This window comes from Petaurus breviceps, unplaced genomic scaffold (assembly GCF_028583685.1).
Source record: "Petaurus breviceps papuanus isolate PSGF00001 unplaced genomic scaffold, PetGlider_PUasm1.0 90683, whole genome shotgun sequence".
Classification (NCBI taxonomy): Eukaryota; Metazoa; Chordata; class Mammalia; order Diprotodontia; family Petauridae; genus Petaurus; species Petaurus breviceps.
Window position 1 is genome coordinate 7,016,978 of NW_027187308.1, and position 24,135 is coordinate 7,041,112.

The 24,135-nt window shown below is 39.8% G+C and overlaps 1 protein-coding gene and 1 pseudogene across 1 annotated transcript in view; one reads left to right on the plus strand and one right to left on the minus strand.

The window, feature by feature from the left end:
- ADGRG7 (adhesion G protein-coupled receptor G7) overlaps positions 1-14,297 on the minus strand; it is a 92,757-nt gene extending 78,460 nt beyond the window's left edge. The window contains exons 1-3 of the mRNA XM_069065378.1: positions 13,951-14,297; positions 5,624-5,734; positions 1,175-1,279 (exon numbers count right to left, since the gene is read on the minus strand). Of these exons, the coding sequence (XP_068921479.1) occupies positions 1,175-1,279; positions 5,624-5,734; positions 13,951-14,068 (334 nt within the window). The 5' untranslated portion in view covers positions 14,069-14,297. The remainder of the gene's footprint in view (positions 1-1,174; positions 1,280-5,623; positions 5,735-13,950) is intronic.
- Positions 11,870-11,957, plus strand: LOC138144069 (U6 spliceosomal RNA; annotated as a pseudogene).
- Positions 14,298-24,135: the final 9,838 nt, after the last annotated feature.

Consider the following 24,135-nt stretch of genomic DNA (forward strand, 5'->3'; position numbering starts at 1 on the left):
TAAAATGGGTTAGTCACGAGCAATATTTTAGAGGTAGAATCCATAGGGCTTAGCAATTGGATTGATATGGGGAGTTGGGGGTATGGTGAAGGAGAGGGAAGAGTCAAAAATAACTCCAAGGTAATGAACCTGGCTACCTGGGATGATAGTTGTGCCCTCAGCAGGAATAAGGAAGTTTAGAGGAAAAGAAGAAAGTTTAGGAGAAAGAGAATGACTTCTGCTTTGAACCTATTTGAGGTGTCTATAGAATATTCAGGTGGAAATGTCCAGCAAGCAGTTGACAATGTGAGATTGGAGTGTAGGAAAAAAGATGCAGACTGGATAGATTGTTTGGGGAATAATTTGTATAGCACTGATAATTTAACCCATGGTAGCTGATGAAATAATGAAGGGAAAGAGGATCAAGGGTTTTTAACCTGAGATCTGTGAATTTATTTTTTTTAATTTTATAACTATATTTTAGTATAATTTTATTTCCTTTGTAATCCTATGTATTTTATTTTAAACATTTAAAAATACTATTCTGAGAAGTGTTGCAAAGAATTCACCAGACTTCCCAAAGCATGACCCAAAAAATGCTAAGCAACTCTGATTTAAGATATCATTAATAATCTTTGAGGGAACCATTTCAGTAGAAAGGTGAAGTCTGAAGTTAGATTTCAAGATTTTGAGGAGTAAGTGATAAGGAAATAGAAACAATATAGATGTAGGGGACTGTTACAGAGGTATGAGTTACATATATTTAATATTAATATTGTTTACTTTTGTGTTCAGTATTCTCTAAAGGGGGGAGGGGGTTGTAACCTGACCTGGAGTTTATGATCAACTAATCAGAGATTAAGAAGATAATCCAATCCTGATACCCCTCTGTAGCACAATCTGTTTGCCCCAACACTTTCCCTCCTGGAGGAGCTATGCAAATTTCCAGCCTACCCCACAGAAGCATCTCCATAGATACCATTGGGAAAATCATTGCCTCTCCAGGGTACCTTTCCCCTACTCCCTTTACCCCCATGGCAGCACAAGTGCACCTAAGAGGGTTGACTATAGAGCAGGGACTAGTGAGAAAGAATCCTACTTCCCACCTTTTAATTTTCAGTTGGACAAAGTGAGTTCCATCAGTTGAGAAGTCATGGCTGGCTTGCAACAGAAAGTTAACTAAGAGAATACATACCATTTGCAGTGTTGCTTTCACATTTTTCTATGGAAGATCCATACTTGCCCACCGTGATAGTGCCAAAATGGAAATTGCCATAGGTGCTATTTTTACAGAAATTAACTGTATGGGAAAGAAAGTGCATTTAGGGTTCATTATCATAACAAACATTCCTCAAATTTGAAATTACTGAGAGGTCAAAGGGTATGGTCCAGATTGGTATGATTGGAGTGGCATGGTACAGATGGCCAGTGCTCTATTCACTGTGCCACCTAGCCACCCCAGGGGCTCACATTCTGATGAGGAAGCAACACATATGGAAGGTTTCAGCCACAAGGCAGATGGGAAAATCCCACAGAGAAATGGCAATGTACCATCTTTAATGTTATTTCCACTTAAACATTATATATAAGTTTCTGATTGTGAACTACTTAATAGTGCTGAGGACTTTAGTGTCTTTCTGAGTTTTCAATATTGGTGGCAGCAGCACTTACAGAAGCAGATCACATATGGCAGGGAGTGGGGGGGGGCAGGGAGGAAGAATGGGATACCTCACTAGGATAATGACTTCTATGAGGCCCAGTCAGGAAGCAGAACTAGAGGTCAGGTTGAGGAGAAGGGTGGGATGCTACCACTTCCAGGACCTGCCTATCTGTACCAATTGATCTGTATTTAAAGAGAATGGGACTCTTCACCACAGTGATCTCTCCCTTCAAAGAGGACTGTGAAGCTGCATCTGGAAGCAGGTGGAGTTGTCTAGAGGGCACTACTTTTCCCAAGGCTTTTGGGTTCAGGGTCCTAGACTGTGTGCATCTGGGTCTCAGGGGTGGTGAGATTGAAGAGGCACCATCTTTCCCTGGGTATTCAGTCCTCCCTTGGTTTCTCCTTGTTCTCCTCCTACCTGTCTGAGTACTTTTGGTCTCTTTCACTCCTTCAGCCATATCACATCTCCTAACTAAAGGTGCTCCTTAAGACTCTGTCCTGCACCCTCTTCTTTCTCAACTTCTCAGTTATCTCATCAACTCCCATAGGTTTAGTTATTACCACTATTCTGATGATATATATGTGAATACTGATATAGACATATGTGTACATATATGTGTATGTATATACATATATATAGCCAGACTGCCCACCCAATCAACAAAGCATTAATTAAACCCTTTTTTATGTGCCAAGAAATCAATCAGTAAGTATTTATTTAGCTTTAACTTTCTTCCCATAACAATCTGAAATTTCTGACATTCATCACCCTCTAGTGAGATTAGTAGTGAGTCAACGGGTTCCTGTGTAAAAATGTACATATGTTTCTTGGAAGGGAAAGGCTGAACAATAGCATTTGAGCAAAGATTAATTTATTAGATTTTTTGATACCTTGGAGCTTGTGTTATAAAATATAATGACATGGGGGTAGAAAAGAGGGTGAGGAGCCCTAGAGTGAGGTGGGAATGGGAGGGGGCACAATAGAATATTGGCCCAAAGAGGGACTACATAGAGTGTTAGTGTGATAGAACTTTCTAGATTAAATAATATACGGGGAAGCTGATCAGCTGAAGGTCTATAGGAGTCAAAAAAGGAGGGACTACCGCATTTGAAAGGAGAGAGTAGGGTCATTAATCAAAAGGGGCAAGACCATTGAAGAAAAATCTCACAGAATTTAGGACTTTGTCTTCTGCTGGCCCTGCCAAAGAATTACAAATAATAGAAAGTTTCTCCTTCTGCTTGAAAAGTAGGTCTGTCTATCTGCTATCCCTGCCATTTCGTTTGGCACCTGAAACATTCATTCATCCCAATGTTTCTCTCAGGTCTAAATTGCTTTGGGTTTTTTTTTTTGAATCACTAGTTTTCTGACCAGGCAAAGTGTGAAGTGTGGGGTGGAGGTAAGGCTATGGCCATGCCAATAAAAAAGGGCCCTGGACCCTGGGTCACCTGAGCTGGGCTCTCTCTCCCATTTGGCTCTGAACACCTGGCTGATTGTCTGAAAGCTTTGGCAGGGCTGGCCCAGACAGGTTGTAAAACACATATTTAGATGAGGAAGTGCCTCTGAACTTGATCCCTTTCTGAGTGGCAGTTAGAGTACCACCCACACTGCCCTCAACAGCTTGAGCAAGTGTTCCCAGTCATTGACTATTGCCATGTTTTGTCTTAAGTCAACTCTGTAATTATGTGATTGATACACTCATGGGATTCCACAGTGCCTTCTACATGCAGCTGATGGGCTCCTAATGCATTTCTGTTGTCCGGTCATTTCAGTTGTGTGCATATTCGATAGGGCACTTGGGTTCAAATACCTGCTCCAACACTTACTACCTGTGTGTTTCTTGGGAAGTGACTTAACCTCTCTGTATCTCACTGTATGAGGGAGTTGGATTTGATGGGCTTTTCTACCTCTACTTTTAATTCTCAGATCCTAAATCATAGGTCTAGACCTAAACAAACAAAAATACTATGTCAAGTACTGTTTGGGAGTTTTCTTGGCAAAGATAAATGGAGTGGTTTGTCATTTCCTTCTCCGGATTTTACATTTTTACAGAGGAGGAAACTGAGGCAAACAGGGCCAAGTGACTTGCTCAGGATCACATAGCTAGGCAATGCTTGAGGCCAGATTTGAACTCAGGTCTTCCTAAAGTGTATTTCTGGAATGGTCAGTAAAGTAGCCTAAGAAAAACGTATATATATTTGCTTTTTGGAGGGGCAATTGGGGGTTAAGTGACTTGCCCAAGGTCACACAGCTAGTTTGTTTGTGTTAAGTGTTTGAGGCCGCATTTGAACTCAGGTCCTCCTGACTCCATGGCCAGTGTTCTATTCACTGCACCACCTAGCCACCCAAAACTTCAACTTATAATTATCAAATTGGTACCAAATAGTTTTTTTGTTTTGTTTTGTTTTAATATAATTAATGTATTTATTTTTAGTTTTCAACATTCACTTCCATAAGATTTTGAGTTTTAAATTTTCTCCTTCTCCCTCTCCTACCCCTTATCTAAGACAGCATGTAATCTGACATAGGCTTTACTTACACATTCATATTAAAAACATATTTTCACAATAATTATAATGTAAAGAAGAATTAGAACTAATGAGAGGAACCACAAGAAAGAAGAAACAAAATAGCAAAATAAAAGGAGAGCAAATAGTATACTTCCATTTGTATTCAAACTCCAAAGTTCTTTCTCTGGATGTGGATAGCATTTTCCATCATAAGTCTTTTGGAGTTATCTTAGATCCTTGCATTGCTGAGAAGAGCTAAGTCTTTCAAAGCCAGTCATTGCACCATGTGACTATTACTGTATACAATGTTTTCCTGGTTCTGCTCATTTCACTCAGCATCAAATCATATATGGCTTTCCAATTTTCCTCAAGTCTGCCTGCTCTTCATTTCTTATAGCACAATAGTATTCCATTACATTCATGTACCACAACTTGTTCAGCCATTCCCCAACTGATGGGCATCCCCTCAATGTCCAATTCTTTGCCACCACAAAAAGAACTGCTATAAATATTTTTTGAACACATGAGTCCTTTTCCCATTTTTATGATCTCTTTGGGATACAGACCTAGAAGTGGTATAGCTGAGTCAAAAGAGTATGCACAGTTTTGTAGCCCTTCAGGCATTTTGGTAACTGAATGTTTAGGATAACTTGATTATTGTTATTACTGTCAAGGGCATGACAACCTATTGTCCCATGGCTTTACTCAACATTTCTCTGTGCTATAGGCTGGCTAGGCTGAAGCTCCCCTTCCTGATCACCATTCCTTACTTCCTCATACTATTTCATTCTTGCCCTATCCTTCCAGCAGCTATCCCACTCTTTTCCTTTGTGCCCTCTGGAACTCCTGTTCTTTGTTAATAAATTGCTTTTTGTGTTAAGATCTGTGCCCACTCCTTGGGAATTACTTAGTATGTTTTTTTTATTTACTTATATGTTGTTACTTACATATTGTTTCACCTGAATAGAATATAAACTCCTTGAAGGCAGACATTGTTTCATTTTATCTTTGTATGTCTAGCGCCTAGGACTGTGTCTAGCACATGGTGGGTATATAACAAGTATTTCCTGAACTACTAAACTGTACAATTCTTTTTTTTTTAAGCAATAGGGGTTAAGTAACTTGCTCAAGGTTACACGGCCAGTTATTTCTGGGTGTGGTGCTGAGTATCTGAGCCCGGATTTGATCCAGGTCATCCCGACACTGGAGCCAGTGCTCTTGCTCGCTGAGCCACCTGGCCGCCCCTTAAACTGTACAATTCTTGATAACAGGTACTTTCTTTTGCCTTTTTGAGGAATCCCCATTAGCACAGGACCTGGCATATAGTAGAGATTTTACAAATGCTTGTTGAGTGACTATTGGCTAATTATGTTATCTTCATACAAGGTCTCATATAGGACTGTGGTGAAGACCTTCAGTCTTTCACTGCCTGGCCACACTAGTAAAGAATCAAAACTTCAGCCCAAGGAAACTTACTTATAGTACATCTCCATCCCTTCCATTGCTGCGGGCAGATGCATCCATCCTTCTCCCAGGTGCCGCCATTCTCGCAGAAATCAAAAGAGGTGGTCGGATATGTTACTATTACTAGAAAAACAATATGTTTAAGTGTGGCATCCAAACAAGCTGGTTTGTTTCTCTATTTAGTGCTCCGGGCAGAATAATTTCTGCAGATAAAAATCGCTTCATATGGAAAGTGATCGTAACAGATTATTGCCCTAGTGCTCTATTCAGGCCACAGACAACATCACCAGTAACAAAAATTCAATGAAGCAGCTAGGTGGTGCAATGGATAGAGTGCTGGCCTAACATCAAGAAGACCTGAGTTCAAATCCTGCCTCAGATACTTCTGAGCTGTGTGACCTGAGGAAAGTCATTTCACCTATTTATCTCAGTTTCTTCAACTATAAAATGGGGATAATAGCAGCACCTACCTTCTACATTATTGACTTTTTGTTCTTCCAAATGAATTTTGTTTTTGTTTTTTCTAATTCAGTAAAAACAAAAATTTGTAATTTCATTGAGATGACATATATATACACCATGATGTCAATATTACATATTGATCTCACTACTGATTTAGATTTTGAAACATGAGAAGCACAAATGTCAAGCTGAGCATAACTGTCTAAATCACCCTTGAACTTGTGAATCCTTTTGGAAATTGGAAGATTTTTGTCATGAAGGCTGGTACACAATACAGGAAAAGACAAAAAACAAACAATCCCAACACCTACTTCACAAGGTTGTTGTGAGAATCAGATGAGATATTTATAAAGTGCTAAGCACTGGGTCATGGGAGCTATGTCAATGCTTTCTGCCTTCACTTCCCTACTCCCTTCTCTTCCCCTCCTATAACACAGCATGGGGATTGGCATGCAGAATTTGGAATCCAAGGACTTAACGGCTCAAATCCCAGTTGTGCCATTTCCAACAACTTTGCGTGTCTCAGAAGTGACTTATGTCTCCAGGCCTCGGTAAAATGAAGGGATTGGATAAGATCGAGCATTTACTAAGCTCTTACTACAGGCTACGCACCAGGTTAAGTGTTGGGGATACAAAGGAAAGTGAAAGCATGACCTCTGTCCACCAGAAAGTCACATTCTAAAGGGAAAGGACAAATAATAATAGCTAACATTTGTGTAGCAGAAGACTCATCTTCAAGAGTTCAAAATGTAGTCACAGACACTAGCTGTGTAACCCTGGGCAAGCCATTTAACCTGTTTGCCTCAGTTTCCTCATCTGCAAAATAAGCTGGAGAAGGAAACGGCAAACCCCGTCATATCTTCGTCAAGAAAACCCCAAAGGAGGTCGCAAAGAATCAGACATGACTGAATGGTAACAACGTATTCCTTTGTGATACATGGATTTTTTTTTTAAAGCATTGCTACTGTACAGTTTGAAAAAATAACTAGAAGAAATACAGAAATCCATGGGGGAAGTACAGCTGCAATAATCTTTTGGGTGACAAGGAACTTACTCATAAACATATCAAGAACTAGATATTATTCTCTCTCAGTTCCTCCTTAGTAGGACTGTTCCCTCATTTCAGATCTTGCCAGAGTTAGCCTCACCCTTTCTCTCCCAGTTATTTCCCTCTTCCCACCTGTATGGAGTATTTCAGTAGCACAGTTCAAGAACACCTCTTTGTTCTGATCCTCCATGGCTAAGTCCGCCTACCCCAGCCTCTCTCTCACATACACCCTTTAGTCTTCCTCAGCAAAATTACAGTTCCCAGGCTTTACTTAATTTATTATAGGATAAATTAGACATAAATAACTTCCAAATCCACTGTACACAATGTAAGCAATTCCAATCCTTCGTTTGCCACCATTACTCGGTTGCCTTCTCACTCTCGAATAATCCTCAATCCCATGGTCATGTTGGCTTTCTTCTCCCATTGGTGAGTCCTTTCTGAGTCCTCCATCTTGGGGTTAGTCCGAGGCTGCCATACTCCGTTACCCTCCTGACTGTACTTATGACTCTGCACTGGCAGAGTAGGTGCCTCCCCAATAATTTTTGTTTTGTTTTGTTTTGGGGTTTTTTGTGGGTTTGGGGTTTTTTTTTTTGGTCTTTTTGGAGGGAGGGAAGGCAGGGCAATTGGGGTTAAGTCCACAGCTAGGACACAAGTTCAACTAGAATTCCTTGAAGAGCCAAAGCAAGAGTTTTTTTTTTTTAATGAAATTGAGAACACTAGAGAAAACAATTAGAAACAAAATAATAGTAATGGAACAAAGAATTGGAAATAGAAGTAGCTGCTTGACACTTATTGTCAGTCTCGGCCTGTCTACTATCTCATTTCACACTACCTACAAAATGCCCATGTCTTCCTCGTCCTGAGAAAACCTTCGTTAGTCCTTCCATCCCAGCTAACTGTCTTCCTATATCTCTTCCACCTTTTTTAGCTAAACTCCTCCAAAAGGCTGTCTACAATGGGTGTCTCCACTTTCTCTGCCCTCACTCTCTTCTTAATCCCTTGCCACTTCCCCAGAACTACTCTCTCCAAAGTTACCAAGGATCTCTTATTTGTTAAATCCAATGACCTTTTCTCAGTCCTCATTCTCCTTGATCTCTCTGCAACCTTTGATGCTGTCAATCACAATCACTCTCCTCTTGCTAGGTTTTTAAGACAACACTCTCTTCGGGTTCTTCTCCTACATATCTGACTCCTCCTTCTCTGTTTCTTTTTCTGGTTCTCCTCCAAATCACACCCTCTAACTATAGATGCACCTTAAGGTTCTGTACTAAGACTTGTTCTCTTCTTCTTCTATACTACTTCACTTGCTGATCTCACCAATTCCTATAGATTTAATTAACATCTTTGTGCTTTTAATTCTCAAACTGCAAACCCTCAAATCTACCCCAACCTCTCTGCTGACCTCCAGTCTTACATTTCCAACTACCTTTCAGACATCTCAAATTGAATGTCCAATACACATCTTAAATTTGCTATATACAAAACAGAAATCATTATCTTTCCCCCTAAAGCCTCCTCATTTCTATAGAGGCCAACACCATCCTCCCAGTCCCTCAGGCTCACAACCTAGGAATCATCCTAGACTCCTCACTATCTCTCACCTTTCTCCCTCCCCTTCCCCCAACCCCATCTCCAATTTTTTGCCAAAGCTTGTCACTTCTCTCCATCATCTCTCAAATATTCCCCCTTGATTATTGCAATACTCTGACAGTGGGTCTGCCTCCCTCAAGTCTCTCCCCATGCCAATCCATCCTCCATTCAGCCACTAAAGTGATTTTCCTAAAGTAAATTCTGACTGTCACCTCTCTACTTAAACTCCAGTAGCCCTCTGTTTCCTCCAGAACCAAATACAAAAGCTCTGTCTGGCATTCAAAGCCCTACATAGCCTAGCCCCTTTCTACCTTTCCAGTCTTCTTATACTTTACTCCCTAACACATATTCTTCAATTCCAGTGACATTGACCTACTGGTTGTTCCTTGAACAAAACACTCCATCTCTTGTCTCCAGGCATGTTCTTTATCTATCCTCCATGTCTCTGCCCTCTCCCTCTTCCACTTGGACTACTGACCTCCCTGGCTTTCTTCCTTGCATTCCAACTCAAATCCCACCTTCTACAAAAAGTCTTCCTCAACCTCTCCTAATTCCAGTGCCTTTAATTATTTCTTATTTATCCTGTATGTAGTTGTATATATCCTGTATATAGCTTTCTTTGTCTATATTTATTTATATGCATATGCTTTCTCTCACATTAGTTTGTAAATTTCTTGGAAGCAGGGACTATCTTTTGCCTCTTTATGTGTTCCTAGAACTTAGCACAGTGCCTGGCATATAGTATGTACTTAATAAAGGTTTGTTGGGTTGATTGATGAGGTATGAAACCTGACCCAATCAACAAACTCCCTGAATGTTCAAATAGAAGATAATGAATCCATGAAACAACAAGAAATATTTTTAAAGTCAAAAGACTGAAAAAAATTAAGGAAATGTCAGATATCTCATAGCAAAAACAACTGACCTAAAAACAGATAGAGAAAAGATAATTTAAAACTCATTGGATGACCTGAAAGTCCTGACCAAAATTTTTCAAAAGACTAGACATGTCATTTCAAGAATTGATAAAAGAAAACTTCCCTGATAAATGAAAACTATTAGGAACATTATAGTCAAAACCTAAAACTTCCATGTTTAAAAAAAACATACTGCAAAAAGCCACAAAGAAAGAATTCAAGTATTGAGCACCCAGTCAGAATCAATCAATAAAAGGAGTGGAGATCTTGAAATATGACATTCCATATGACCAAAAAAAAGACTTACAACAAAAAAATAGTTTACCCACCAAAATTGAATACAATTCTATAGGGAAGAAATATATTTTTGAAGAAATTGATGACTTCCAAGAATTCCTGATGAAAATATCAGAACTGCATAGAAACTTTGCAATACCACTCCAGTATCTTTGCTAAGAAAACCTCAAATGGGATCATAAAGAGTCAGATAGAACTGAAAATTGCTGAGCAAAATCTCCATGTATCTCACATAGTATTTTTCTTTGTTTTCTGTCTAGACCTGTGATTTGGGATCATAGCACTAGAAGCAGAGGTAGAAAGAACCATAGAGTCCATCAAATCCAACTCCCTCATACACTAAGATACAGAGAGGTTAAATCACTTCCTGAGAAACATACAGGTAGTAAGTGTTGGAGGAAGATATTCAAACCTGCGTGCCCTATCTAATATGCCATGTTGGAATTTCTGGAAAGGAAAATCCCTTTACCAATTCAGATCAGCAATTATACTACTCAAGGTCCTAAAGCTAACCAGGAACACTGCAAAACTGTGTGGCCAGAGACACACAGTCAGTGTATGTCCGAGGCCTTCTAAACTTCCTGTTTCCTAAACTGACCTGCCATCCACTATACCAGGTTACCCCTTGCCTCGCACAGCCTGCAGGCACTTAGCAGATGATCATTAGATTGAATTGAACTGCTATGAGTCCATGAAAGTCTGTGCTGGAGGTGTTTGAATTTTTAAATCAGCAAGCAACACCTTGGCCTGATACAGCACTCCCAGAAGAGTCACCTGATCCAAGAAAGAATGAGGGAGCAGTAAGTAGAATGGCAAAGTCTTTTCCATCACTGAAGGTGGCTAATTTCCTCCCATTTTGAGAGCTTTATCTGACAGTCTCATTTTTTTAAATAGGAGAGATCATACAGTGACTACAGGCATCTTAAAAATATTCCCTAAATGCTTTCCAGGAATGGAAGGGACATCTGGTGCCTACTTGAACCACATATCTGTTTAGCAGAGGAGATGAGTTTAAATTCTGAACTCCAAAGTGAAATTTGCAAAGGGTCCTTCCTCTTGCCCACTATTTGCCCTGAATGTCTTACAGCAACCTGAGTTTCCTAAACACTGAGGGACATGATTGATTTAAACCCATACTTTGGAGGAAGTGGAACGTATGTTTAAAGGTTATTTAAGGTTTGGGTATAAATCCACCTAGTAAAGAATAAGGAAAAGCAATAGGCCAAAGTAAAGAGGGAGGTTCCCATATACACATGCACACACACACACACACACACACATTGTATGTATATACATATTATATGTTGTAATGGGAATGTAAATTTGTAAGATCTTCCCTGCCCCTAGGCTAAAGTGCACCAGGCTAAAGTAAAGCCTGGGGTGAGAGGCTTGTTTTTCAGTAGATACTTTTTGATTGGCCAGTGGGTCCAGAAGGTTGTTACATTCTCTGAGTCAGGAGCAGGCTATATAAGCCCTGATCTGAGGCTTTGTTTTGGGGCTCACTTTGAGAAGTGTTCTTTGATTTGACCAGATGAGACTCTGGGAAGCCATTGTTGAGAGCCCCTTGGCTTTGAAAAACCCAGATGTTGATTTGGTATGGATGTAATGGTTGGACAGTTTGGAAACTGTCTACTTGATCTGTTTCTACTTGTTTCTCTGTCTTGATAATTCTGTCTGTATACTCTGAAGTTCGGGGTACTAACCTTTTTCCCCTGAACTAGATAAATGATACATATTTGACTGATTAAAGTAAGCTTGTTAACCCATTTTGAGTTGCTTTCCTTTAACAAAGCAGATCTAAGAACCTGTGTTGGCAGCAACCCTGAGGACGCTTGGGGTGCTTGCCACTACATATGTATATACATATTCATAAAAGTACAGTAGCAAACATACAGAACAAACAGAGAAACCTGGGCTTGGAGCCAAAAGACATTTGCATGCATGCTTTGGCAGCACACATACTAAATGGAATCACACAGAGAAGATTAGCAAGGATGACAGGCAAATTCATGAAGCATTGCATAGTTTTTGCCTTATGCTTCATTTTTGCGTTTTGCAGGTGTACTCTTCGGTTTCTCCTAAACATTTGATTAATTAAAGAATTTCCTTTCTAATTCATCAATGCAAGCTTCAGTTGATTGAAGTAACCTAACAAAGTACCATTATATTGTGGTACTAAGAAAGTGACCTTTCAATAAAACTATTGAAACGCACTCACAAAAAAAAGACATTTGCTCAAATCCTACCTTTGTCCAGTTACTAGCTGTGTAGCCTTGAGCAAGTAATTTTATTTCTATGAGCTTTATTTTCTTCATCTGCAAAATGGAAAAAATAACCTCTGTCTTGCCTATCTCATAAAGTCCTTGTTGTTGAGTCATCATTTCAGTCATGTCCAACTTTCCATGACTCCATTTTTGAGGTTTTCTTGGCAAAGATACTGGAGTGGTTTCACATTTCCTTCTCCAGCTCATCTTACAGATGAGGAAACTAAGGAAAACAGAGTTAAATGACTTGCCCAGGATCACACAAGCGGTAAGTGTCTGAGATCAGATTTGACCTCAGGACTGGAGGGTCCACACTCTATCCACTGTACCACCCAGTGGCCTGTAAGTAAAGTGGATTTTTGTTATTCTGTCTTAAAGTTTAGTTTCCTAGGATCCATAGCCATAACAATGTCTATTTTACAGGCTCATGTCTTATAAACATCTCCACCATGCTTCTGCAACATTATATAATGATAAATAATATAAATATTTGTGCTTAAATTGTAAATACTCACTGTGACTACACAGTGAGATATAACGGTGAAATAATATAAACTTGTGAAGCTATTTTTGGTAATATGCCTTCTTTGTCTATTGCCCTATAAATATAAAGAAGGTGGGCACTGATTGGGGAGTGAGTGGGGAATCTTTAGAGTTGAATGCACAAACTGCAATGATGTATGTGCCTTGATAAGCCCCCATAAAGATTTGAGGGGAATCTGTTTTTGCCTCAACCAACCCCCATTGAGGCTTGAGGGGATTTAGGGAAGTGTACAATCTGTTCCTGTCTCAATTGACCCCATCGAGATGTAGGGGTAGTTGCCCCCTCTTCATACCAGCCCCTGCGAGAAGGGTGAATAGGGAATGCTGTAGGAGTTGGTGCTCCCACTATCAGCAACTTCCTCTTGAGAAGACTAGACTAAAGTAACATTATTAACCCCTCTGAAGATGTCTTTCCTATCTGACCAGATCAAGAGTGAACCTGTTCTAGCTGTGTGTTTACCTGTCTTACACTGCCCCACCTCATAAAGTACTGAACTTTAAATATTACTCAAATAAAAGATACTATTATTAAATGATAAAAGCATAGATTCCCTCTCCCCTTTAGTTGGATTTTTCCAAAATAATCTTTTTTTTTTTTTGCTTTTTGGAGGGCAATTGGGCTTAAGTGATTTGTCCAAGGTCACATGGCTATTTTTTGTGTTGTGTCTGAGGCCGGATCCGAACCCAGGTCCTCCTGACTCCAGGGCCAGTGCTCTATTCACTGCACCAGCTAGCCGCCCCTTAAAAATAATCATTTTAAAAACAAAACAAAACTAAAGTAAACAAAACCACAAAGTCACTTCACATTTCTTGAATTTTCATTTAAACCACACAATCACAGTTTCAGAAGTAAAAGTAGTCTTAAGGATCATCATTCTAGTCCAATACTCTCATTTTACAAAGAAAAAGTGATTTAGCAATTTGCCCAATCACACTGTTGGTAAATGACAGGCTTGTGGTTATAGGCATTTCCCCAAACTCCCTTTTGACTTAAAATCTGTGTGTGTGTCTGTGTCTGTCTGTCTGTCTGTGTTGCTCCTCCTATTTATATCTATTATTTTCATCTGCCTAAGCCATTTCAATTACAAAAGTCATCCCATTATATTTCCACAAATACTAGATTCATCTTACTTTGTCTAATGGATTATGTAGGCACAGCATTAATCAGTAACTTCCTCTTTTTTTAAAGGTATAGCAAGGTGAAGACAATGTTACCTCTCTGCGAGAAGATCACTAGCCTCCAAATGCACAGTCCAAGAAGAATGGCAGTTATGGACATACAAATGATTACCACCACTTGTCGAAGGTTGCAGCTGCGGCAGTAGGAAGGCATCTTGTGTCAGAGCAGGAGTCCACACCTGGGGTAGTTTTTTCAAAGCACCATCTGATTCACTACTGCTTTTCCTTTTGAACAGAGGGTTTAAACCTCACAGATTCCATTCTAAAACACAAAGACTGAAAGGTACAACTAAGGTGAGCAAGCTTCCCAGGAGTCTTCTTCAGTGGTACATATATTCCTCCTCTTATATACAATCGGTGGGCCTCATTTTACCAATATCCCCACATTTAATCAGAGTACAAGAACTAAAAAGACCTGAACTAGTTTCAGTTTCTCACACCCTGAGAAAGGAATTATGGAGGAAGAAGGGATGGGATTGGACTAGGCAAAGTAAGGACAGGGAGGGAGCTTGGGGTCATAAAGAAGGGAGGAACTACCTGGAAGGTCAAAGGGAAAATGGTTAGAGTTCTGAAGAAAGTTGGAGGAGGAACCACAAGGGGAAAAAAGGAGGAAAAGAAAAGAGACAAATCAGCATGGAGAATTATATAAAGCTAAGCCAGGCCTGTCTTGCTTTCTGGTCTTTTGAGACAGACTGGAAGGTGCCAAAGCCTATATACTTTTTAGCATAAAAAGAAGGCAATTTGTTAATAAAAATCTAACCATTATATGTGTGTCAGAGCCTGATTTCTGATAGCCCGAATGAATTCAATGTGGGAGAACTCACTTTAATAATAATCTCTATGGATTGTTTGGACCCTACTCATGGTTTCCCAGGGTCATAAAAATCTGCCTTCTGTCATACAGGCCCTCTTCCTTACCTCACCCCACACCCACTTCCTGGCCCCAAAGAATATAAAAGGGATAGTTATAGCCACCCCCCAACCCCTCTTGTGAGCTGTATTTCCCTTCTCCCCAAGGAGTTCAGTTATGGTCTTAAGAAAAAAATCCCAGAGCAAATAATTTCAGGCAATAATCTGAATTACCTAAGGAATCTAATGTATAATAAAAATATATAGCCCTGTGTTGTAGAATAATAATACCCGATATTTCTAAAATATTGGAAAGGGGCAGAGCCAAGATGGTGGAGTAAAAGCAGGAATTTGCTAGGGCTCCTGTTCTAGCCACCCCCAATACCTGTAAAAAAAAATGACTCTAAACAAACTTTAGAGCTACAGAACCCCACAAAGTGACAGAGAGAAACAAATCTCCTGCTAAAGGCAGCCTGACAGGCCAGCAGGAAGGGTCTATCACACTGAGCTGGAAGCCCATCTCAGTCCTGTGTGAGCCTTACCAGCCCAAACTCGCAGCCCAGACAGGCCAGAGCAGACTTCAGGAGAGTGAATCAATGGCAGCTGTGGGGATTTCCAGACTTCTCAACCCATAAACGTCAAAGAGAAAGTAATGGTCAGTTAGTGAACTCTGTTGGAACTGGGTGAGAGAAGAGCACAATCTAGGCCCTGCCCCCGGGGGGAGAGGTGGCAGCAATGCGGTGGCTGCAGCTGCTGCTGTGTGACTGCCTCCAGAGCTCCTAGCCTGCAGATCATAGGGGACCAAGCAACCATTCAGAGGGTAATTGCTCTTCCTTTGACCTGCTTGAATCTGGGTCACAGTCTTGGGTGGTGGTCCTGGGGTAAGGAATGCTAGTGTGCCAGAGCTTGTGGTGGCTGTAGAGAGTGCACCTTCCTCATAGCTCTGACAACAACTGCAAAAAACCAGCAATTTGGGACACAGCTCTCTTCACTCTGGAAGCAGAGTTCTACCATGGCAAAGAGCTCAAAAGTCAAGTAATTGGCTGGCAAGATGAACAAATGGAGGAAGTACAATCAGACCATAGAATCTTTTTGGGGGGACAAAAAGGAGCAAAACATGGAACCAAAAGAAGATAACAAAGTCATATGTGTGTATACATATATGTGTGTATGTATAGGAGGGTGTATGTGTATATAAATATACATGTGAATGTGTGTATATGTATACATAGATAGAGGGCACAGGATCAGTTGAATATGAAGGAAAGATATCTAAAAAATAAAATTAAGAGGAGAGAAAGGAATATATTGAGAGAAGGAGAAAGGGAGAGATAGAATAGTATAAATTATCTCATATAAAAGAGGCAAGAGAAAACTGTTACAATGGAGAGGAAGAGCAAGAAAGTGAATGGGAATGGGTCAACCTCACTTTCATTGAATTTGGCTTAAGGAAGGAATAACATACACACTCAATTGGGTATCTTACTCTACAGGAAAGTAGGGGGGAAGGGAATAAGAGGGGGATGATAGAAGGGAGGACAGATTTGGGGAGAGGATATTTAGAAGCAAACACTTTTGAAAAGAGACAAGGTCAAAGTAGAAAATAGAATAAGTGGGGGGCAGGATAGGATGGAGGGAAATATAGTTAGTCTTTCACAATATAACTACTATGGAAACATTTTGCATAACTACACATGTACAATTTATATTGAATTGCATGTCCTCCCAGTGGGGGTGGGTGAGGAGGGAAGAAGGAAAATAATCTGGAAATCTGTAGCGGCAAGCACCCCAAGCGTACTCAGGGTTTGCAGCTACCACAGGTTCTTGGATCTGCTTTGTTAAAGGAAAGCAACTCAAAATGGGTTAACAAGCTTACTTTAATCAGTCAGACATATATCATTTACATTGTTCAGGGGAAGAAGGTCAGCACCCCAAACTTCAAAGCATACAGGCAGAATTATCAAGACAGAAACATCAAGTAGACAGATTTCCAAACTGTCCAACCATTACATCCATACCCAGTCAACATCTGGGTTTCCACATTCTGGGTTTTTCAAAGCCGGGGGACTCTCAACAACGGCTTCCCAGAATTCAGATCAAATCACAGAACACTTCTCAAAGTGAGTCCCAAAACAAAGCTACACATCAGGGCTTATATAGCCTTCTCCTGGCTCAGAGAATATAACAACCTTATTGACCCACTGGCCAATCAAAAAGTATCTACTGAAAAACAAGCCTCCCTCCCCAGGCTTCTGGTGCACTTTAGCCTAGGGGCAGGGAAGATCTTTAAAATTTACATTCGCATTACAAAATCAAAGTTTTTAAAACAAATGTTAGGGCTGGCTAAGTGGTGCAGTGAATAGAGCACCAGCTCTGGAGTCAGGAGAACCTAAGTTCAAATCCAGCCTTAGATACTTAACACTTACTAGCCATGTGACCTTGGGCAAGTCACTTAACCCCAACTACCCTGCCTTCCCCCCTCCAAAAAGAAAAAAAAAAACACAAATGTTAAAAATATTGTTCTTACATGCAACTGGGGAATAAGATATACAGGCATTGGGGTATAGAAATCCAACTTGCCCTATTAGAAAGTTAGGGGGGATAGGGGAGGATATAAGAGAGAACAGATTGGGGGAAGGGGTATTCAATAGGCTTGCTATCTTGGGGTGGGAATAGGGGAAGGATGGAGAGAAAATTTGTAACTCAAAATCTTGTGGAAATGAAGATTGAAATTAATCAAATTTGAAATTAATTATAATTAATTAATTTTAAAAATAAAATATTGTAAAGTTTATAGAATACTTCACCTATGATTTAATATAGTTGTGGCCCTGGCATTGGATTTAAGAAATTATTCAGGTGCAGCCTGGGTTGTTGTCATGCCATTGTTGTCATGCCATTGAAAATGTGAAACTCTCTCATAGAAAAAGGTCAGGATATGTTATCTCTGTAGTCTTGAATGGTCAAGATCAGACATCAAGAAAGTGATAATGCAGCTGAGCCCCTGGACCCAGACAGAAACGTCCTAACAATCTGTTTCAATTATCTTTCAATGTCTGAGTCTTGAAAAAGCTTCAGCCAGGCCAGTGGTCTCCAAACATTTTCAGATCTTGTATCCCATCAATTAAAAAAAAATGTTTTCCAAGGCATAGCCTCAAAGGGTACATATTTACTTTTTTATTAATTATTTGTGTGTACAACTATACTGACAATTATGGACATTATAAAACATAAAAATTGAAATTAAACAAAGGATAAGACAAAGATGATTGTAACATTTGATATCAGAGTTTATTGAGTAGATAACATGTTCAGACCTACCCATTAGGAAAATCACTTTGCCAGCTGTGTGAAGGATGGATCAGAGAGGGGAGATACCTGAGGTAAGGAACCAAATATAGGTCTCTTGCAATAGTCAAGGTCAGGCAATGGTGGAAGTGGGAGTGTCTAGTAAAGGTGTGGTGGCTCCTTAGCCAGATGGTCACAAGAGGACAGGTTAACAGATCTAGCAGCTCCTTCATTTTACAGGCAGAGCTGGGATTCAAACAAAGCTGCTTTGAATTCTTATTCATTTCATGATACCACCTGTCTCTCATTACAGTGGAAGAAAGAGTGATTAACTTGGAGTACTGAATTTGTAGCTATAGGTCCTGAGTTAAGATTTTACCACTTAGACCATCTTGGGCAAGTCACAACCTCTCTGGGCCTCAGTTTTCTCATCTATAAAATGGGAGGCTTGAACTAGATGTTTCTCAAGTTTTTTCATCTTTAATTCTACAATCAAGCTTTCCTCTTGGAAGGGACATCAGGGCCTGACTCAATCTCCACTTTAGTGATTGGGTTTTAATGGAATTGTAGACCTTTGTTTAGATTGTGTTGTTTTTCAATCATTTCAGTCATATTCAACTCTTTGTGACCCCATTTGGCATTTTCTTGGCACAAATACTGAAGTGGCTTGCCATTTCCTTCTCCAGTTCACTTTACAGATGAGGAAACTGAGGCAAACAGGGTTAAGTGATTTGACCAGGGTCACATTGCTAGTGTCTGAGGCCAGATTTGAACTTAGGAAGATGAGTCTTCCTGACTCCAGACCTGGAATTCTCTCCACTGCCTCATGATATGGATGATATGTTCATGACATGGAGATAATTTAGCTATACTCAGAAAAACGGCTTTAGACCAATTGTCTAGGATGGTAAAAAAAAAAAAAGTTTCCTCCAGCCCCAGCACAGCAGGCAAACTTTGAGCCTCAGAACCCAGGGCAAAACAAATGTGACTAGGCCAGGCCATTCTAATCCAATGGGCAAGCCACCAGCCCCGGAAACCCCAGAACAGAAAGCCAGTGATCAGACCCCTGGCCTCTAGTGCAAGAAGCTTGGGACAATACGCCCTGTACTCTAGGAGCAGAGCTCAACTTTTAAAAATGAAAAGAAATTGGGGGCGGCTAGGTGGCACAGGGAGTAGAGTGCCGGCCCCAGAGTCAGGAGGACCTGAGTTCGGTTCCAGCCTCAGATACTTAACACACACACACACACACACACACACACACACACACACACACACACACACACACAAACTAGCTGTGTAACCTTGGGCAAGTTACTTAACCCCAATTGCCCTCCAAAAAAAAAAAAATTAACAGAAACCAAAAAAGAGCCCTGACTGTAGAAAGCTACTAGGGTGACTGGGAAGATCAAAGAACAGACTCTGAAGAGGATAACAGTGTCAAAATGCCTACATGCAAAATCTCAAAGGTGCATATGAACTGGTCTCCAGCCCAAGAACTTTCTTGGAAGAGCTCAAAAAGGATTTTTATTTTTTAAAATTATTTAATTTTAGTTTTCAACATTCACTTCCATAAGACTTTGAGTTTTAAATTTTTCCCCCTCCTTTTCTCCCCTCTCCCAAGACAATGTATAATCTGATATTGGCTCTACATATACATTCATATTAAACATATTTTCACATTAGTCATGATGTAAAGAAGAATTAAAACTAATGGGAGTAACCACGAGAAAGAAGAAACAGAACAAAACAACAAAAGAAAAGGAGGGCAAATAATATGCTTCCATCTGCATTCAGACTCCAAAGTTCTTTCTCTGGCTGTGGATAGCATTTTCCATTGTGAGTCTCAGATCCTTACATTGCTGAGAAGAGCTTAAATCTATCAAAGTTGGTCATTGCACAATGTGGCTGTTACTGTGTACAATGTTCTCCTGGTTCTGCTCATTTTACTCATCATCAGTTCATATAAGTCATTCCAGGTTTTTCTGAAGTCTGCTTGTTCATCATTTCTTATAGCACAATAGTATTCCACTACATTCATATACCATAACTTGTTCAGTCATTCCCCAATCAATGGACAACGCCTTAATTTCCAATTCTTGGCCATCACAAAAAGAGCTGCTATAAATAGAAAAGGATTTTTTTTAATCAGGAAATTAAAATAGAAGAAAAATTGGGAAAAGAAATGAGAGTTATGCAACAGAATTTTGAAAAAAGAGTCAACAGCTTGGAAAAGGAATCACAAAATTTGACTGAAGAAAACAACTCCTTAAAAAATAGGATTGGCCAACTTGGGGGAGGGGGGAAATCCACTGAAGAATACAACTCCTTTAAAAACAGATTTGGAATAAACCCACATAAATAATCAGCATTTCTTTACATTACTAACAAAGCCCAGCAGCAAAGGATGGAAAGAGAAATTCCATTTAAAGAAACTGTAGACAACATAAAATATTTAGGAGTCTAGTTGCTAACACAAACTCAGGAACTATATGAACACAATTACAAAACATTTTTCACATAGATAAAGTTAGATATTGAAAAAATATCAGTAACTCATGCGTAGGCCAAGCTAATATAATAAAAATGACAATTCTACCTAAACTAATTTACTTATTTAGTGCCATATCAATCAAACTACCAAAAATTATTTTCTAGAGTTAGAAAAAAATTACAAAATTCATCTGGAAGCATAAAAGATCCATCATATCAAGGAAAATAGTGAAAAGAAATGCTAGGGAAGATGACCTAACCATACCAGATCTATCATCAAAGCTAGTTGGAACTGGCTAAGAAATAGAGTAGTAGATTAGTGGAATAGGTTAGGTACACAAAACACAGTAATCAATGACTATAGTAATCTAGTTCCAGCTTCTGGCATAAGAACTTGCTATTTACCAAAAACTGTTGAGAAAACTGGAAAATGGTATGACAGAAACTAGGTAGAGACCAACATCTTATACCATATACCAAGATAAGATCAAAATGGGTTCATGATTTAGACATAAAGGGTGAGCAAATTAGGAGAGCAAAGAATAGTTTTCCTGTCAGATCTATGGAGAATGGAAGAATTTATGATCAAACAAAAGATAGAGAACATTATGAAATGCAAAATGGATCATTTTGATTACATTTAATAAAAACGGTTTTGCATAGGCAAAGCCAATACAACTAAGATTAGAAGGAAAACAGGAAGCTGGGAAACAATTTTTACAACCAGTGTTACTGACAAAGGTCTCTTTTCTCAAATATATAGAGAATTGAGTCTAATTTAAAAGAATACAAGTCATTTCCCAATTGATAAATGGTCAAAGGATATGAACAGGCAGTTTTAAGACAAAGAAATTAAAGCTATCTATTAGCCATATGAAAAACTGCTCTAAATCACTATTGATTATAGAAATGCAAATTAAAGCAACTCTGAGGTACCACATCACACTTATCAGACTGGCTAACATGACAAAACAGGAAAATAATAAATATTGGAGATGTGGGAAAATTGAAATACTAATACATTGTTGGTGGAATTGTGAACTGATCCAAACATTCTGGAGAGCAATTTGGAAATGTGCCCAAAAGTCTATAAAACTGTGCATACCCTTTGACCCATCAATATCATTTCTAGGTAGTATTCTCATCTCTTGACTTCTCATCACCAACACTGTCTTCTGTTTACTTAAAAGCAGTCAAAATTTCATGGGTGCACCCTCACAGCAAACACTGGCATTTAATAGACTATATGATTGTAAGGAGAAGAGACAGACATGATGTGAGAGTGACGAAAGCAATGTGTGGTACAGAGTGCTGGACCAAGCATAGATTTATCCTCTCCAAGATAAATATTTGCATTCAACAAAAACATTATCCCCAAGGCAAAATGACTACCAGAAGAATTGATATCAACAGATTAGAGCTCTTCTCTGAGTGAGAACAGTTTGTTGCTAACTTGGAGGGAAACTTGAGCCAACACACAGTTGACAGCAATGGAGCAGAAAAGTAGGGGGCAGCTTTCAAAGATGTGGTATATGGCACTGCACTTTCTCATCTAGGTCAGAGCACTTGCAAACCCCAAGACTGGTTTAATAAAAATAATGGGGAAATTTAGAAGCTGCTAAATGAAAACATGAGAACTCCACAGGGTTTGCCAGTAGGATAGTTCATCCATCTCTAAGAAGGCAGCATTTAACTCCATCAAAAGTAAAGTACAAGCAAAGCTTAGAGAGAGATGCAGGATTCTTGGTGAATTCAGTAAGAAGGCAGATGAAATTCAGTTTTATGCTAAGAGTAACAATCCAAAGTACTTTTATGATGCCCTAAAGAAAATTTATGGGCCAAAGACCTCTGGTGCATCTCAACTGCTCAGTGCTGATGGAGCCATGTTGATTAGTGGTAAGGATATGATCCTTGAGAGATGAGCTGAACATTTCTATAGTGCTCTCAACAGACTATCATCAATAAATGCTGAGACCATTGACCATTTACCTCAGGTTGAAGTCAATCCCTTTCCTAGCTGAAGTTCCAATGGAAGAAGAGATTTTGAATTCCATTAGGCTACTTTCATATGGTAAAGCACTTGGTGCTGATTCTATCCCAGCTGAGATTTATAAGGTAGGAGGCCTATTGCTCATACCAAAGCTGACTGAAATTTTCAGGTTATATGGCAAGAGGAGGTTATCCTCCAGGAGTTCAAGGATGCCTCCCTTGTCCATCTCTATAAAGGTAAAGGAAATAGATTGTTCTGTGACAATCATGGGGGCAGGGGGGAAGGTGGGGGAGGGCGTCTTTCTCTTAATCATTGCTGGCAAGATTCTTGACAGAGTCCTCTTTAGTATAGTAGGTTGATCCTTCACCTGGAAGATGGTCATCTAGATACCTGAGAGCCAGTGTGGCTTCAGAAAAGGCCGAGGAACAGTTGGTATGGTGTTTGCTGCCCAACAACTCCAGGAGAAGTGCCAAGAGCAGAACAGAGCTCTGTACACAACATTTGTAGATCTCAAGGCCTTTGATACTGTCAGTCGTGGGGGCTTAAGGAAAATAATGTGAAAATTTGGTTGCCCAGAGAAGTTCATCAGCATTGTATGTCAATTTAATGATGGCATGCTTGCTGGGTTCTGGAGAATGTTCTAGTGTTTTCCCAGTCGCCAATGGAGTAAAACAAAGCTGTGTGCTTCCTCCCATGTTTTTTAGCATGATGTTTTCAGTCATGTTGTCAAATGCTTTCAATGAGGATGAACACAGCATCAAGGTCAGCTACTGCACAGATGGCAAATTCTTCAACTTGAAAAGGCTACAAGCCAAGACCAAAGTGGAGGGAGTGTTGGTGCATGATTTTCTGTTTGCAGATGATTATGCACTCAATGCAACCTCTAGAGCTGAGATGCAAAAAAGTATGAATCAATTCTCTGCTACTTGTGCTAATTTTGGCCTAACAATTAACACAAACAAAACACAGGTGCTCCATTAGCCACCACCACAACACCATCCATACATGGAACCACTGGTTACAGCAAATGGAGAAGTTTTGAATGCTATAGATAAGTTCACTTACCTTGGCAGTATACTTTCCAGGGATGTACATATTGACAATGAACTAGCTCAGTGTTTGGGAGGCTCTGAAGGAAAGTGTGGGAGAGAAGAGCTATTAGACTGGCTGCCAAACTCTGAAGGTCTACAGAGCCACTGTGCTGACCTCATTGTTGTACACCTATGAAACCTGGACAGTATATCAACACCATGATAGGAAATTGAATCATTTCTATTTGAATTGTCTTAGGAAGATTCTGAAGATCACCTGGCAGGATAAGATATCAGACACTAAGGTCCTTTCTCAAGCTAAACTGCCAAACATTCAAACTCTGCCTCAGAGAGTAGAACTCCAGTGGCTGACCCACATTGTTCAAAAAGACTGTTTCATGGAGAACTCACATAAGGCAAGAGTTCACATGGTGGTCAGAAGAAGCAACACAAGGACACTTTCAAGGTTTCTCAAGAACTTTGGAATTGATTGTGTGACATGGGAGATGCTGGCACAGGACCACTCAGCATCGTGTACCCACATCAGAGAAGGTGCTGTGTTCTATGAGCAAA